Source organism: Eptatretus burgeri, chromosome 7 (genome assembly GCF_056783735.1).
Source record: "Eptatretus burgeri isolate ZD-2024b chromosome 7, Ebu_testis_v1, whole genome shotgun sequence".
NCBI lineage: Eukaryota > Metazoa > Chordata > Myxini > Myxiniformes > Myxinidae > Eptatretus > Eptatretus burgeri.
In genome coordinates, this window is record NC_140967.1 from 1,268,299 (window position 1) to 1,280,888 (window position 12,590).

Genomic DNA, 12,590 nt, shown 5'->3' on the forward strand with positions numbered 1-12,590 from the left:
TTTCTCATCGTTATCGAGTACAGTATTTTATTTATTTTATTTCATTACTCGTGTACGTTTTCTCATCATTATCGAGTACAGTATTTTATTTATTTTATTTCATTACTCGTGTACGTTTTCTCATCATTATCGAGTACAGTATTTTATTTATTTTATTTCATTACTCGTGTACGTTTTCTCATCATTATTGAGTCCAGTATTTTATTTATTTTATTTCATTACTCGTGTACGTTTTCTCATCATTATTGAGTCCAGTATTTTATTTATTTTATTTCATTACTCGTGTACGTTTTCTCATCATTGTCGAGTACAGTATTTTATTTATTTTATTTTGTTACTCTTGTACGTTTTCTCATCATTATCGAGTCCAGTATTTTATTAATTTTATTTTGTTACTGTTTCACGTTTTCTCATTATTGAGACCAGTATTTTATTTATTTTATCTTGTTACTCGTGTACGTTTTCTCATCGTTATCGAGTACAGTATTTTATTTATTTTATTTCATTACTCGTGTACGTTTTCTCATCATTATCGAGTGCAGTATTTTATTTATTTTATTTCATTACTCGTGTACGTTTTCTCATCATTATCGAGTACAGTATTTTATTTATTTTATTTCATTACTCGTGTACGTTTTCTCATCATTATTGAGTCCAGTATTTTATTTATTTTATTTCATTACTCGTGTACGTTTTCTCATCATTGTCGAGTACAGTATTTTATTTATTTTATTTTGTTACTCTTGTACGTTTTCTCATCATTATCGAGTCCAGTATTTTATTTATTTTATTTTGTTACTGTTTCACGTTTTCTCATTATTGAGACCAGTATTTTATTTATTTTATCTTGTTACTCGTGTACGTTTTCTCATCGTTATCGAGTACAGTATTTTATTTATTTTATTTCATTGCTCATGTACGTTTTCTCGTCATGATCGAGACCAGTATTTTATTTATTTTATTTCATTACTCGTGTACGTTTTCTCATCATTATCGAGACCAGTATTTTATTTATTTTATTTCATTACTCTTGTATGTTTTCTCGTCATGATCGAGACCAGTATTTTATTTATTTTATTTTGTTACTCGTGTACGTTTTCTCATCATTATCGAGACCAGTATTTTATTTATTTTATTTCATTACTCGTGTACGTTTTCTCATCATTATCGAGTACAGTATTTTATTTATTTTATTTCATTACTCTTGTATGTTTTCTCATCATGATCGAGACCAGCATTTTATTTATTTTATTTCATTACTCGTGTACGTTTTCTTATCATTATTGAGACCAGTATTTTATTTATTTTATTTCATTACTCTTGTATATTTTCTCATCATGATCGAGACCAGTATTTTATTTATTTTATTTCATTACTCGTGTACGTTTTCTTATCATTATTGAGACCAGTATTTTATTTATTTTATTTCATTACTCTTGTATGTTTTCTCATCATGATCGAGACCAGCATTTTATTTATTTTATTTCATTACTCTTCTACGTTTTCTCGTCATGATCGAGACCAGTATTTTATTTATTTTATGACTCGTGTACGTTTTCTTATCATGATTGAGACCAGTATTTTATTTATTTTATTTCATTACTGGTGTACGTTTTCTTATCATTATTGAGAGCAGTATTTTATTTATTTTATTTCATTACTCTTGTATGTTTTCTCATCATGATCGAGACCAGCATTTTATTTATTTTATTTCATTACTCTTGTATGTTTTCTCATCATGATCGAGACCAGCATTTTATTTATTTTATTTCATTACTCTTCTACGTTTTCTTATCATTATTGAGAGCAGTATTTTATTTATTTTATTTCATTACTCGTGTACATTTTCTCATCATTATCGAGTACAGTCTTTTATTTATTTTATTTCATTACTCTTGTATGTTTTCTCGTCATGATCGAGACCAGTATTTTATTTATTTTATTTTGTTTCTCGTCATGATCGAGACTAGTATTTTATTTATTTTATTTTGTTACTCGTGTACGTTTTCTCATCATTATTGAGAGCAGTATTTTATTTATTTTATTTCATTACTCATGTACGTTTTCTCATCATAATTGAGAGCAGTATTTTATTTATTTTATTTCATTACTCGTGTACATTTTCTCATCATTATCGAGTACAGTCTTTTATTTACTTTATTTTGTTACTCTTGTACGTTTTCTCGTCATGATCGAGACCAGTATTTTATTTTATTTTGTTACTCGTGTACATTTTCTCATCATTATTGAGACCAGTATGTTATTTATTTTATTTCATTACTCGTGTACGTTTTCTCGTCATTATTGAGACCAGTATTTTATTTATTTTATTTCATTACTCGTGTACATTTTCTCATCATTATCGAGTACAGTCTTTTATTTATTTTATTTTGTTACTCTTGTACGTTTTCTCGTCATGATCGAGACCAGTATTTTATTTTATTTTGTTACTCGTGTTCATTTTCTCATCATTATTGAGACCAGTATGTTATTTATTTTATTTCATTACTCATGTATGTTTTCTCATCATGATTGAGTACAGTATGTTCTTTATTTTAATTTGTTACTCGTGTACGTTTTCTCGTCATTATTGAGACCAGTATTTTATTTATTTTATTTCATTACTCTTGTACGTTTTCTCGTCATGATCGTGACCAGTATTTTATTTATTTTATTTCATTACTCGTGTACGTTTTCTCATCATTATTGAGACCAGTATTTTATTTACTTTATTTCATTACTCGTGTACGTTTTCTCATCATTATTGAGACCAGTATTTTGTTTATTTTATTTCATTACTCATGTACGTTTTCTCATCATTATTGAGAGCAGTATTTTATTTATTTTATATCATTATCTAGTACAGTCTTTTATTTATTTTATTTCATTACTCTTGTACGTTTTCTCGTCATGATCGAGACCAGTATTTTATTTATTTTATTTCATTACTAGTGTACGTTTTCTCATCATTATCGAGTACAGTATGTTATTTATTTTATTTCATTACTCGTAAGTGTTTTCTCATCATTACTGAGTGCAGTATTTTATTTTGTTGCTTGTGTGTGTTTTCTTTTCATTATCAAGTGAGATGTACTTGCATGTGGACATTTTGCTGCTAGCCTTGTTAATGTTCCCTTTTTCATTCAGTTTTTCTTTTGTTGCAGTGAAAAGCAGAGCCGAGGAATTGAATTTCCACACAAATGATCATGGGGCACATATTTTGGTAAATGGAGCGTTGTGTAAATGGATAAATGGAGTTTGCGTGCTGGGAATATGTCATCTCAGTATATTACTGTTTTCCCAGTATCCTTGTAAGTGTACGATTTAGTGTCATATTTTTACAATGTGATGTTTGAAATTGTGTTCATCTTCAGAGTGTTGATTCCTGGGAGATGGAACACCAACGGCGTTCGGAAGCTGAACCTGTTGTTGATTCCCTGGCTTGCCAACAGCAACTCGATTCTACTTCCTCTGGTGCATTAATTCATCTTTCTTCCCTTTGATTTCATTTTTTAAAATTCAACTCCTTTATGCCAGTGTGCTATCAGTGATGACCTTTGCCTGAGGAGTGGGTGAAAATCAAATATTCTGCCATATTTACGTTCGCCACCGAAGTTGAACGGACGTTATGTTTTCACCCCCGTCTGTTTGTCTGTTTGTCTGTGAGCAGGTTACCTCAAAAAGCTGAGGATGGATTCAGACTAAACCTGGTGGGTGTGTGACAAGGACAAATTGATTCAATTTTGGTGAAGATCCAGATCCAATAATTTTTAAGTGATTCTTCATTGAGAGATGAGGACAAAACAACGTTTAGCATGATATCCCAAAAGGTTATGGACGGATTCATATGAAACCTGGTGGACAGGTTGGGTGTCTACCAATGACTAATTGTTTTGATTTTGGTGAAGATCCAGATGCGGATCTGAGAATTAAATTTTTAGCTCGCCTGTTCGAAGAACAGAGAGCTATCGCGATACCCCCGGCGTGAGCGTCAGCGTGAGCATGAAAATGTGAAAGTTTTTGGTGCAAGTTATTTAGAAGCTTGCCATTCATTAGTATGTGTACTCGGATGCTGATATTTGACATGGAGGTTCCTTTGGGGTATATTATTGATGTAGTGAAGTTGAAATTAAAAAATAATTTCAAATTTTAAAATTTTTTGACCTTTTTTGTAGCACATCAACATTAATGTTTTTTCCTTTCTAATGTTTTATCTACCACACTTTTTTTTACTGATTACAATATACAAATACATATGAGGCGCCGCGAGGAGGAGTGATGTAAGGGCCACATCGGCCATTTTGGAGTTAATGCCATATAGCACTATTTTAACGCTTCCCCTATCATCCGAGCCTATCATCATCATATCATTAAAAAAATGTCGCTTGCATCACTCCTCCTCGCCGGGCCTCATATATTGCTTTAAAATTATTTGGATCAGACATCACTGCAATGCTTTATAAAAAATATTATTAGACTCGTCTTTTAAAAACGATAAATGTATAAACAGGCGAGCATTGGGTGGCTTTGGCACCAACTCTCTGTTTTTTTTTTAAGTGATCAAAGAGCCGACGAGCTTTCTTCAGGAACCAACGGCCATCCAGTACAGATATGGTGTCTCATAAAAACCTCTTAATGGGGGTAGGAAAATTTATTTTTTCTGCCTGGTCTGGTTACTCCTTCCTGTGGTCCTGTGAAGAGGTTTCCTCATTTCAGGACGAGGTGAAGGTTTTGTCAGTTTCCTCTTCTTTTTCTCATTAGCCCTTCACATTTAGTGGCTCTCAACCTTGTTTGTGGCAAATTTCAATCAAGGCAAAATCCTCCACCATTGAGAGGTGGGGCCAAAAATATATCTATCTATATCACGATATTCCAAAATGTTGTGGACAGGTTATAATAAAACTTGGTGGATGAGTTGGTAAGGGGACAAGAACAAGCCGATTTGATTTTGGTTCAGGTCCGCATTTAGATCCGACCTATCAGTGGGGTACAAAACGTAAACTGTTCAGCCTGGCGGAGGGATGCGCTCCAGTGAGTGCTGTTCTAGTTGTGTTTGAAAGAGAAAGATGTTCACTATATTGCTTGTAGAGCTCAGATGGTTAATTGTGTTACGCCAAGAAAGACAAATTCCCTTTCCCTTCGCTTCTCATGTTGTCTAACTTGAGAGCTAATTAGTAATTGCACCATGGAAGTGAATGAACACTACCTTGATTGTCTGAAAATTGTTTGATAAGAAGCATGCAAGAACAACATCCAAATAACACAAAGTAAACACAAATTCCATCCAATGCGATGCACTGGCATGAGAAGTTAAATAACAAGGTGAAAGAATAAAATCAAATGGGAGTATTAGGATTAAAAGGAAAAACAATGAATGGAATGAATCATGCCTGTTGGATAGATGCTGAGAGCAGGCCATGTGGAGTGAGATGGGAGTTGTAGATCGAGGGATAGATGACTGTTTCAGCTAGCTCCACTTGCAGAACCACCATGGCAAATCATCATCTTCATTATCTCGGTTTATTGAGAAAGTCAAGCACTGCACAAAGCAGTCCGAAGACTCATATTTGTCAAGTTTACAAAAATGAAATAGTATTTCATAAAACTTGCAAATACATACGTATAGAGAAGTTATAATCATATAAAATTACATGAATATGTATATTATGGAATGAAAATGCAAATTAGCCAGAAATAGAAACATTTAAATTTATAAAACAAAAGGCGTCCAAGCTCGGAGTCTCGGAAGTAAAAAAATTACGAGCTTTTGGCGCTGTGGAAGAGCCGTGCAGGCATCAGTCGTACACTTATTGGAATAAGGAAACCCCGAGAGCATTCAAAGCACAGTTTCAGTGTTATCCATACAGGTGAAAGAGCTCTTTGGGAACACATGGAAATGTCCCGAGAGCGTTAGCAGCCTGTAACATGGTGCACTCAATTTGTAGTGTACGAAGAGAGATTGAATCATTGCGGAACTTAAACCATCATGCTCTGAGCCCAGTGTAGGACTGAGCATTCAGTGCTGTGCTCCCTGTCTATTAGATCAACCGACTCCGAAAGATGGGCATGACTCCTTGTCCCTCGATGACTCTGTCCCTAATACCTGACAACTCAACTCTGAAGTTTTCTACCAGAACTCACAAAGTTCTTCTTGTTCTTCTTGTTCTTCTTGTTCTTCTTGTTCTTCTTGTTCTTCTTGTTCTTCTTGTTCTTCTTGTTCTTCTTGTTCTTCTTGTTCTTCTTGTTCTTCTTGTTCTTCTTGTTCTTCTTGTTCTTCTTGTTCTTCTCCTCTCGAAACCTCCTCATTGTTGCTGGCATGTCCCCTTAAATTATAATTCTCTCTCTTCATACTATATTGTCAGTTCCTCTTTGAACCAGCCTACCAATATTGTGAGCTGGCTCATTTGACCCAGCCACAGAGAGCTAACATGGAAATGATCATTCAAATCCCCAGCCTATCCCAGGTTGACAGCTTGTGCAGTTGCTGGGGAACGTCTCAAATATATTGGTTCACGAATCGGTAAGTTGCCACTATATTCGTTATGGGTGTGTGTGTGTCTGTCTGTCCCGAGCATGGCCCCATGGGTTTTGATCCGATCTTGATAAAATTAGGGTGCGAGGTTTGTATCATGATCTAGTTGTGTTTTCCAGAGAATGGGCATAGTGCGCCCATTATGGGCGGAGCCACGCCCAGTAAACGTGTGTTTTTAGGGGGTAGCCGGTTTCAAGTTACATCTTCTCCGAGGGGGTTTGTCGAATCTGGCACGGGTTTCGGTATTTGGTTAGCCCAATGGCACCAGCATGGCCACACGGAGCTCAATTTTTTTTTTCATTTTCGTCCCAAGGTCAAGGTCACAAGGTCACGAACTTAGAAAATGTCAAAAAAAATCAATAAATTGGGCATCGAGCTCCTAGGGTTTTCAACTATTTCGAATGAAAGTTGGTATGCAAGTCGTGCTCTTCGGGTACTACAACTTTCATCATTTACGTTTTTCCTGATTCCTGCCAGTTTGCCCGTGGCGTTCCCTCGAAGGTCAAAAAATAAAAAAGGCGAACCGTGTACATTGCTCGTGAACCATCGCCGTCTCCAGACTTGTTTTATAATGCGCTTGTTTGTCCGTCCATCCTTGTGCAGTGCTCCTTTCCACCCATTGGTTGGACAGCTGGTCTGACCACCTACAATTGTCATGAAAAATCATATGCCTGCCATTTTGGTGCTATGCATCGCCAAACATCTTCAGAGCTGTCATATTCACAGTCGCCATGCCCTCCCTATCAGTTTTCCCTTGGGTGTCAAACAACCAAAGCTACTGTTAAAAATTACCCCCATGTGAGGGTGACGGTCATCTCTATAATACCACAAGTTCTCAATGTTCAGTTGTGACCGAAGACTACTGCGCAGTTTGGTTAAAGATGACTCAGCATTTTGGCACGCGTGCACGAAATTATATTTTGAAAATAAATGCCGACGTTTACATTTCGGGTTTTGAAACTTTTGCACCTTCGGCGGAGAATGTATAAATATACAAGGTCAGCTGCTATGCAATGACACCATTCACTAACTTTTACCATGCCCAGTAGAGAATATATAGCCTCCTGAAGGTAGGGCAGTTTTTGCAAGCTTTGAAGTCACGTGACGCGAAAACGAAAGCGAAATTCGAAAATCCATCCCAACCAAATTTAGATATTGTCTAATACATTCATATGCCACAATCAAATTCAAGATCGCTTGAGAAATATAGGAGGAGATAGATTTTGAAAATCGTCATTTTGCATTTTTTGCCAACTTTGAAGTCACGTGACACGAAAACGAAAGCGAATATCGAAAATCCGGCCTGACCAAATTTAGATATTGTCTCATAGATTCATATGCTACAATCAAATTCAAGATCGCTTGATAAATGGCGGAGGAGATAAAATTTGAAAATCGTCATTTTCGCAACTTCAAAGGCCTCGTGACCTTGACCTTGACCTTCGGTGACCTTGAAAGTCATACCATCGTGTACGTCTCATCGACCTCCATCAGGATCACTAATGACCAGATCTCCCGCTTCAACTTCATTGTGAACGGACGGACAGACGGATCGAAGGACATTGATACGAATATTATTAGGTCATGCTCGAAGAGATGACCGAAAAAGATCATCAAATATCGAAAGGTTAGAGCCAATAGGTTCTTTCTCATCAACATGTTTCTCATCTCAAGTCTGAACTCTCAAACCTCTCTCCCTCCTCAAAATCCTGGTGGCGTTTAATCAAATCTGTTTCTGGTGTATGTTCCCCCTCCATCCCCTCCCTTACCTCAAATGGCCGCACTGCTGATTCCACACGTGATGAAGCTGAATGTCTAAACTCGGTGTTTGCAGCTAAATCTTGTGTCCTAAACCCATACCATCACTATCTCTACCCACTTTACCCAGTCGCACCCAACTGTCCCTGGACTCTGTATCCTTTTCTCCTGACAAGGTGGAGAGCTTGCTTTCAAACCTCGAGTCAGATTCTGCAACCGGTCCAGACGGCATCAGCCCACGTGTCCTCAAAGCCTGCTCTTCTGCTCTTGCTCACCCTCTCTCTGTTCTATTCACCCTCTCATTTGCCCAAGGTCATCTGCCATCTGCTTGGAAATCTGCTAACATCACTGCCCTGCATAAAAAGGTGCAAAAACAGATCCCTGTAACTACAGACCAATCAGCCTTCTCCCAATCATCAGCAAGGTGATGGAATCCATCATCGCTTCAGACATGAAATCCTTCCTCTTCTCCAATGGCTTGATTTCCAATCATCAATTTGGTTTCAGACCAGGTCACTCTACCCTGGATATGCTGCTTCTGCTCTCCCATCAATGGATGGAGGTCCTCAATGCCAGACAGGAAATCCGAGCCGTATCCCTGGACATATCACGTGCTTTTGACACAGTCTGGCACCCTGCCCTACTAACCAAACTCTCTTCCCATGGTATTCAAGGCCATTTCCACTCATGGCTTGCAGACTTCCTCTCCTGTCGCAGTCAACGTGTGGCCCTAAATGGAGTTCTTTCATCCCCTCTTCCTGTGCAGGCTGGAGTTCCTCAAGGTAGCGTTCTGGGCCCTGTTCTTTTTCTGGTTTTCATCAATGATCTCTCGGACTCTCTGGAAAATCCTCTATTTCTCTTTGCCGACGACTCCACCCTCTGCCGTACCATCTGTCATCCCTCAGACCGGCAAGCAGCAGCTTCTTCGCTCACTGCAGATCTGGATAAAATCACAAACTGGTCCAACACGTGGAACATGTCTTTCAATCCAGACAAATCTCACACTCTCACTATGTCTCTTCGAAAGGACCGTTTACAAACCCCCCATCCACTTTCTCAACAATCCTCTGGAAGAAGTCTTTTCTTTCAAGCTTCTGGGTCTCACTATCTGCCATGACCTTTCCTGGGAAAGTCACATTTCCAACCTCGCCTCAAAAGCCAGTCGCCGACTGGGAATCCTCCGTCGTGCTAAGTCCTTCCTCGGCCCTCTTGAGCTCCTGACCACTTACAAAGCTTTTGTCCGTAGCCTGATGGAGTACTGCTCCCCCCTCTGGGCTGGTGCTCCTGCCTCCCACCTTTCTCGGCTTCACGCTGTCGAAACCAGGGCATTTAAGATCATCGGCATCTCCCGCAATGAAGCTGAGTCTTTGGGCCTCTCACTCAATCACCGCAGGTTGGTCGGTGGTCTTTCTGTCTTCTACCGACTCCTCTCCAGCCTTGCCCCCCCTGCTCTCTATGCGATTTGTCCCCACCACATTTCCACAGGGCGCTCAAGGTCCGCCAACAACCCCCTTCTGGTAAAACTACCAAAATCACGAATCACTGCTCATCTTCACTCTTTCATTCCTCTTTTTTCCCGCCTTTGGAATAAACTTCCTCACTCTATTCTTTCCCATTCTTCCCTCCAGGCTTTCAAGACAGCTGTTCACCACCACCTCTTATCTTCCCCCATCCAAATCCTCGATCTTTTCTACCCCCGATAATCCACCCAAGCCCACTTCCTTCATTTCTCCTGCTTTCCTTCCTGAAAGTCCCTGAAATGTCCATCTTCTCTTCGCCATGTTCCCCGTCCCATCCCCATCCCTCTCCCTTCCACAGTTCACCTAATGTGTCTGTTCCCCACTGTTTTGTCCCTTCCACTCCCGCCCCTCTTGTCGCATGCCTCCTTGCTGTGAGTTGTGTGTTAGCTCTCATACGAGCCTCGACCAAGGTATACAAAAAAAAATAAAATAAAATAGGTGTCACGGACCTTGTGAAGGCCACAGTATGTACAAGTGTAAGGGTTCAGGCCTCTGGTGTCAGCCTGTGGGCCAGTGCAATTGGAATCAATCCAAGCTATATAACCACAATGTATTATGTATATATAGGCAGGAAGCACGTTTTTGCTTCAGACCTGGGCTTTTTAGGTCATCTCTACCGAAATGACCTAATAAAGCCGGACCAAATGTCCGTCCGTCCGTCCGTCAACAATTTTTCTTTCCGATCTTGATGAAACTTAGTATGTGGGTATAGGTCGATGAGTGTTGCACAACGATATAACTTTTGTCTGGGTTCAAGGTCAGGGTCAAGGTCACGAGGTCACGTAAGTTATAAAAATTGCCATTTTCAAAACCTATCTCGTCTGCCATTCTACAAGATATTCGGCAACTGTTTATTGATTATGAGAGTAAAAAATATTATCTTGTATCTAACCGGACAGATTTTTGAATTTCCCTCCCGTTTTATCGTCACGTGATCTGGAAGGTGGCCAAAAACGCCAATGCGATTCGCAAAGAAGGAAGGAAGGAGAAATGAATTATAGATATAAAACACATTTTTAGCCTTTTATTTTTATACATTTTCCGCCGAAGGTGCAAAAGTTTCAAAACCCGAAATGTAAAGGCCCGGTCACACCTTGACGTTTTAGCCAACGTATGCCGATTTTTGAATTTTTTTTCTAAAATGCTGGCACACGTTGAATACGTTATGGGTAAGTTTTGATAACATTGAGAGCACGCTGAAAAACACTGCCATACATCGTTGTACGTTGGCTTTAAACGTTGTACTTTTTGGTTGTCCTCAAATATTTTCATGCTTGAAATTTCACGACGTATGCTGGCGTATGACTCACACGTTCCGCTACGCTGGCCACAAGTTGTATGCACGGTCTGCGATCTTTGACAGACGTCAACACATGCTACTTTTAAGTTAATCATAAGTTGAGACACGCCGAGGTAATGTTTCGCTTACCCGAAACTTATTTATAACCTATGATTAACGTGTTCTTGGCACATTACGCGATCGTTGCCACACGTCGACAGACGTTACTTTTAAGTTGCTCATAGGCTGAAAGACGTCGGTATAATGGATCGTCCTTGCGTCAGCGTCCACGGCCACGGCCAGGACACTTATTTGCAGCATTCTTCAAACTTTTCTTCGGCATGACAAGGATGTTCACACTTCGATGTCTAGCTTGGCTATGATTCCAATTGTCCATCGGCAGCGTCTATTTAAAATAGTCGAGTTTGAGCGTTTTAACACGTTCAGAAGAAACGCTTCAAATTTCCAAACCCCAGCGTCAAAAAACAAAGGCGAGTGACAGCAATTTAAATCGTTCATTGTAAACAATGAAAATAGCTGAGTGGTACCGTTTAAAAGTCGTTGAGTGTAAAAAAATCCAATTGTTGAGCGCAAGCGTCTACTTTCAATAGTGGAGATGCAGCCATTTAAATCGTTGAGTGGCAGCCTATGAATAGCAAACCCTACGTCACCGGCAAAGATAAACTGCCGCACGATATGGATAAGTTAGGCTATCGTTGGGCATAGTTTGTGAACGCCGGCTTCACGATAATTATTCGTTGGTATATCGTATCTATAAGTAATCAAAGCGCTCTATGCACATTATTAGTTCATTGTGCATTTGTCCAACCCGTTATGAATAGACCTAAATCGTAAAAACAAGCTATAGCTCATTGTTGAAAAAGCCCCATAAAAAATTAGCCGCGAAGAACTTCGAACAATGGTGAAAAGATGTCTCCTACCCGTGGACACGCGGACGCAAGGACGATCCATCATAACCCACACCCTCCCCCTCACACTCACCTACTACTGCCAACATGAACAAACTACTACTAATACTAATACTGATACTGATACTGTTACTGATACTGTTACTGCTGACATGGACATCAACTCAAAAAGGACTCGAAAACACTGTTGGGTTCCCCTTTTATGAGCAGCATTTTTATATACCAATTCCCAAAACCGCTGGGAACACGTCTTTATATGGCAGTTGTAAGCTAGAAACACGTTAATTTTTTTTTTTTTGTCGACCGGAAGACGTCATTGGAATACGTCTACATACGTCGATGTGTGTTGGGACTACGTACAGAATTGGTTCAAAGCACGTCAAACATAAGTTAGAAATAAGTTTCGCGTAAAAAAGACATTACCGCGACGTGTTTCGACTTATGAGTAGCTTATAAGTAGCCTTTGTGGATGTGTGTAAGCATCCACATATCGTGTGTAAAACTTATCCCCATCGCATGCGGAACGTGCGTCATACGCCGAGTACGTCGTAAAATTTTGAACATGTTTAAAA

At 39.0% G+C, this 12,590-nt stretch overlaps 1 protein-coding gene across 14 annotated transcripts in view; it reads left to right on the forward strand.

Annotated features, from left to right (window-relative positions):
- KIAA0586 (KIAA0586 ortholog) overlaps positions 1–12,590 on the forward strand; it is a 389,421-nt gene that overhangs the window by 14,466 nt on the left and 362,365 nt on the right. For 12 of the 14 annotated variants that reach the window (XR_015059775.1, XR_015059776.1, XR_015059777.1 and 9 more), the window contains 3 exons: positions 3,165–3,223; positions 3,375–3,474; positions 6,455–6,520. Coding sequence is in view for 10 of the 14 variants with exons in the window: in XM_085887220.1 (XP_085743346.1) it covers positions 3,165–3,223; positions 3,375–3,474; positions 6,455–6,520 (225 nt within the window). In the remaining 4 variants the exon portion in view is untranslated. Of the gene's footprint in view, positions 1–3,164; positions 3,224–3,374; positions 3,475–6,454; positions 6,521–12,590 lie in introns of those variants that run through there. The other 2 variants (XM_085887219.1, XM_085887223.1) reach the window with 2 other exon arrangements.